General features: G+C 37.2%; 1 protein-coding gene across 1 annotated transcript; it reads left to right on the forward strand.

Moving 5' to 3' along the window:
- Positions 1-3,529: 3,529 nt before the first annotated feature.
- Positions 3,530-4,700, forward strand: B3GALT1 (beta-1,3-galactosyltransferase 1). The gene has a single exon (XM_069733075.1). The coding sequence runs from the start codon at positions 3,618-3,620 to the stop codon at positions 4,596-4,598; it is 981 nt and encodes a 326-aa protein (XP_069589176.1). The 5' UTR covers positions 3,530-3,617; the 3' UTR covers positions 4,599-4,700.
- Positions 4,701-5,698: the final 998 nt, after the last annotated feature.

The following is a 5,698-nucleotide window of genomic DNA, read 5'->3' on the forward strand; positions in this document are numbered from 1 at the left end:
GGCTTCGTAAGAAGCATTTCAAGGTCCTGGAGTGGCCTAGCCAGTCTCCAGATCTCAACCCTATAGAAAACCTTTGGATGGGAGTTGAAAGTCCGTGTTGCCAAGCGAAAAGCCAAAAACATCACTGCTCTAGAGGAGATCTGCATGGAGGAATGGGCCAACATACCAACAACAGTGTGTGGCAACCTTGTGAAGACTTACAGAAAACGTTTGACCTCTGTCATTGCCAACAAAGGATATATTACAAAGTATTGAGATGAAATTTTGTTTTGACCAAATACTTATTTTCCACCATAATATGCAAATAAAATGTTAAAAAAACAGACAATGTGATTTTCTGGATTTTTTTTTCTCAGTTTGTTTCCCATAGTTGAGGTCTACCTATGATGTAAATTACAGACGCCTCTCATCTTTTTAAGTGGTGGAACTTGCACTATTGCTGACTGACTAAATACTTTTTTGCCCCACTGTATATATATATATATATATATATATACCGTATATATAAATCATTATACTCACTTCACCACTCAACTCTCTGGCTCCTCCACTCCTTACCATCACCCGTCCTGTCCTTATTGCATCTTTAGATCACCCCAATCTCTTTGGATTTATTAGCCTTCTCATGCTAGGCCAGGGTTTGGGTTTGGTTAGGTCTGGGAGGGTTCTGAGCGTGTGCAAGATCATGGTGGGACTCATGACGCCATGTCATGTAGTGTATTTTTGCACAGAACCATCCTAGACCTCAGCAGAACTGGAAGTCTGGGCCTAGCATGAGAAGCCTGAGGAATTCAATGTTAGTGGTGGCAATCTAAATATGCTATGAGGACCGAACAGGTGACAGTGAGGAGAGGAGGGTCCAGAGAGGTGAGCAGTGAGGTGAGTCCAGCAGGCAGTCCATAAATTATGACCTATACATGGACCGTGAAACTTGGACATGTCAAACTGGCCCCCCAAAGAAACAGGGCGAAACGCGCGTCGTATCAAAAGAAAAAAATAGAGCACACCACCTTCATTACTTTAATATTCTGTTACTGTATTTTAGCTATAACTTCTCATGTAGTCCTCTCATGGTTACAATTGTTTATTTATATTTGTCACTATACTGCATCCTTGGTCTTGTAGGAACCTTTTCTGCATTTTATTATATTTTATTGCTATTTATTCAATAAAGGTATTATACATTTTCTTGTTGTGAACACTTCTTTAGTCCTGGGAGACATTTCTTTTCAGTTTGGCCTTACCTTATGTTAGTGTTACTGTTCACTGAAAGACATGCAACTGGAATAAACCCCTGATCTAATGAATGACTGTCGCCAATGATCTTTTTTTTTGCTATTTGAGAGGCAAATATCAAATCATAATATGAGGACAGAATAAAAATGTGAATTGCCAATCAGGACCAGTAAAAAAAAACCCTTAAACTAGTAAACCAGTCACTTTGAAACTACAAATCTGTGATTGTGCCGTGTTCAGTGAATGATGTTGAGCTGGACAAGAGCCACGCTGTAAAAAATATATACTGTCGGTCAATACAAGGTCAAGGTTGACAGTACAAAGAACAAGTTAAAGATTAAAGCCAAGAATTCTGGAAAGCATTGAGGGGCATCCTTTACATGGGGCAGAAGGGACGGGATGATAAAAATATCAAAATAGTGTTCTTTACAGTTAGCATAACTTTATAATGCCCTATCTTGGAAGGTAATAATGTCAGATGCAAAAACAGTGGAAAATTCATCTAATGACCTTGAACGTCGTAATTAATATAGTGATAAATGATTTTTAAATTGATTTTTAGTTGTTATTTTTATTTCTGCTTCAACAAAATTGGATCTGGTTATCTGAGAGTTTTCTGGGGGGGGGTTGTAAATCAGAAAGCAGCTGCTAAGAAAGGTTGATGGACAAGTATATTTTTTTCAGCCGGCATAGTAATTGTGTTATAAAGTCCAAAAAGGGAATCTGATTCTCGTCGTATCAAGGCCATCGGTTTGGCCACCACAGTCTGACAGTTTCTTTCCTCACTTGATTATTAGGTTGTAGAAGAGTTTCTTATCTCAGCAGAGCCATATTAAAGTTACTCCATAAACTGGTAGAAATGGTGCCAAGTCATGGTTAGATGATTTCCTTACAAGAACCTGATTATGTCTACGCCAACTCAATGCTGACCGTTGCTTCTCAGTGTTTAGGCTTGGTCTCAGGAGGTTCAGCAAATTGATTTTTAAGAATATTAGCTCTCAAATTCTAATATCTAGTCACCTTGCGCAACCAAAGGGTTTTTGTTTTTTTTTCATCATCCTTTTGATTGTAATTCCTAGTTATAGCTTATGATCTACCTTAATGTATGTCTTAGAAATGTCTCGTATTCTCTTGAAGTATCTAGCAATAATGCTCATATTGAATATTTACCAGCAGTCCTGATTCCATTTAGCAAAAATACAACTGTAAATCTCCATTTTCTAATACATTCCTTAACTGTCTTCATGCTTTCCATTATTTTTTGTAAAAAAAACAATTGTTACAATAAATGCAACTAGATCTACAAATAATTACCACCAATGTCCATATAGATATCAAAGTATGGCTCTTCAATAAACAATATAACAACCTATTTTTCCATGTATCATACTCTTTTGATACCTGGGCGCTCACGGCAGAAGCGAGGCGAAACGCGTCGGGGGGGAAAGGGACATGAAGTCCGGTTTGCCCTGTGCTTTGGTGATCATTATTGTTATTATTGCCACCTTGGGTACAGCTGTGGAGGGTGATCTAAGGTCCAGGCAGACATCTTAGAAGGGAATTATAATTTTTTATAGACTTGTTATCCCTTATTTTGACACTAAGCAATCTACATATTTGTTCACTGTATAGTCTACTCAAGGCATATTATGTGTTTTTTGAGGCATTCCCTTATACACTTTTTTCATGTTTTTTCTATATTTGATCAATAAACAAATTTGTATTTTATCTTAATTTATAGATCTCTTGTGTTCCTGGGTAAGAATATGATACCTGAGAAAATAGGTTGTTATAGCTCTTAAATTAGTGGACAAATCTGCCACAAATTTGTTTTGCGGATTTTTCCATAATGCTGTTTTGCTGCATATTTGTGGAAGATTTTACAGCTGGTGCAAATTCTTATGGAAATTTTACAACAGAAATTGGCAAACAGCAGCTTTGAAATTCCACATCACGGGTCAGTTTCCAAAATTCATATCTACATGGCTGGTAATGTAATCCACTGGGGATTTTATGTGTGAAAATCACCATGGATAATTCCAACATTTCTTACCTTCGCGTTAGCTCCCTTTTATAAAGGATCTGTCAGATCTTGTCTGTAGCGCCACATGGGACAACCTATTTAAATTTAACTTTAGAAATGAAAATAGAGCTCCTGCTGTACCCAACATCTAAACATTTTTGTCTTTTTTATGTTACAGGGGAACAATGGAATTACTGAAACTACAAAAGAATAAGTAATTAATATTGGATTCTACACCATTTCCTTAAAAAATCAAAGATATCTCTGAACTGATATGTTGCACCCATTGGATAAGAAAATGATCAAAATACCAGGGAGACAGTTTCCAGAAAACATCTTCTAGAAGACTCCAGAAGCAATGGCCTCAAAGGTGTCATGTTTATACATTTTGACGGTTGTGTGTTGGGCCAGCGCTCTCTGGTACTTAAGTGTCACTCGTCCAACGTCCAACTACACGGGGTACAGGCTGAACAAAATTGTCATATCTCAAAAAAACATTTCTTTTGGCAACATTAGAACTCGACCCATAAATCCTCATTCTTTTGAATTTGTTATTAATGAACCTGAAAAGTGTGAAAATAATGGAAGTCCATTTTTGGTCATTCTGATAAGCACAACCCATAAGGAGTTTGATGCAAGGCAAGCGATTCGAGAAACTTGGGGCAACGAAAGCAACTTTAAAGGGATTAAAATCGTTACACTTTTTCTTCTTGGTAAAAATGCAGACCCTGTTTTGAATCAAATGGTGGAACAAGAAAGTCAAATATTTCACGATATTGTCGTAGAAGACTTTATAGATTCTTATCATAACCTGACTCTCAAAACACTAATGGGAATGAGATGGGTGGCTACCTTCTGCTCAAAGGCCAAATATGTCATGAAGACAGACAGTGATATTTTTGTAAATATGGACAATTTGATCTATAAACTACTGAAACCAACCACCAAACCTAGAAGAAGGTACTTCACTGGGTATGTCATTAACGGAGGACCTATAAGGGATGTCCGCAGCAAATGGTACATGCCAAGAGACTTGTATCCAGAGAGCAACTACCCACCTTTTTGCTCAGGAACTGGATATATATTCTCTGCTGATGTGGCAGAGCTCATTTATAAAACTTCCCTCCATACAAGACTTTTACATTTGGAGGATGTATATGTTGGCTTATGCTTGCGAAAACTGGGAATACACCCCTTTCAAAACAGTGGTTTCAATCACTGGAAAATGGCTTACAGCTTGTGTCGCTACCGCAGGGTCATTACAGTGCATCAGATTGGCCCTGAGGAAATGCATAGAATTTGGAATGACATGTCGAGCAAAAAGCATCTGCGATGTTAATTTTTTAAATGTGTTCTTTTGTTACTAGGACCAGTAAAGGCCGGTTGTAAAAAAAAAATAACAAAAAAAAAACTTCTTTCTACAACTTTTTCACTTTTGATGGCCATTAGACACTTCGAGATACTGGTTTCTCGTCAAATGTAAAAACTTTTGAGGATAATTCTTTATCTGGAGACTTGAAAATGCATCCTGGATTCAACACTACATCAAAATCTGTGCATCATTTCAACAAGTGCAATATTATCAAGTATTCAAACCTGTATGTAGCCATTTGTGTCTCCACGCGACACTCTGAAGACATTTGTTTACCGGACATAGTTGGCTGTACTGAGAATGTTCTACGTGCTTAGCTCAAGAATCAAAACGCGAGGAGATACAGTATATTGTGTGTTTATGTACTTGAGCAGTGTTCCTACTTCTGCAGTGTTAAAAAAATAGACCATCTAATATCACATACTAAGGTAATACACAATAACATGAACATATGCATCAAGAAACGCTACAGCACCAATTCTTACTGTAATATGCTCAAGGGAAATCATCATGCTTAATAGAATACCATATCGGTAATTTACATTTTTTTCAAATGAAATTTTCTAATGTTTTTTCCAAAGTATTTCCATAACATGTTTTTAAAATCCCTTCATCCATACTGAACATAAACTGTGCTGTAAAATTTTGCAGCACATTCTCCCGGTCAGTCGGCAAAAATCTATCTGCATGAGTTAGGGTTTTCTTTGGATATGGATTGTAAGGATTTTACCCAATAAATCGCAAAGGGTGAAATCAATGGTAAAATGGGTTAAAAGGGGTTGTTTTCCTTAAAAGAAACATTTTAAGATGTATTCATGATTTAATTCAACATGACTTTCTAATTTAATTCTGTTACCAAAGCTCAACCGAGGTCCATTTCACCCTTGTTCCCGTGAGCTCCACATCTGATCCTGTGCTCAACACAGGAAATCGATTTCTATTTTGGATGTATCTTTAGGGCTCTGTTTGAGGAGGGCTAGCTCACCGCTCATTTTAACTTCTTAGTGACCACCAATATGTCTTTTTACTGACCTGAGATAACAGAGAATGTCATTCCCCGACAGGGC

The sequence above is a fragment of the Ranitomeya imitator genome, chromosome 7 (assembly GCF_032444005.1).
Source record: "Ranitomeya imitator isolate aRanImi1 chromosome 7, aRanImi1.pri, whole genome shotgun sequence".
NCBI classification, from domain to species: domain Eukaryota; kingdom Metazoa; phylum Chordata; class Amphibia; order Anura; family Dendrobatidae; genus Ranitomeya; species Ranitomeya imitator.

Bases quoted from the DNA above. Each gene is read 5' to 3' on its own strand.
- B3GALT1 (XM_069733075.1), top strand. From the start codon at position 3,618: ATGGCCTCAAAGGTGTCATGTTTATACATTTTGACGGTTGTGTGTTGG.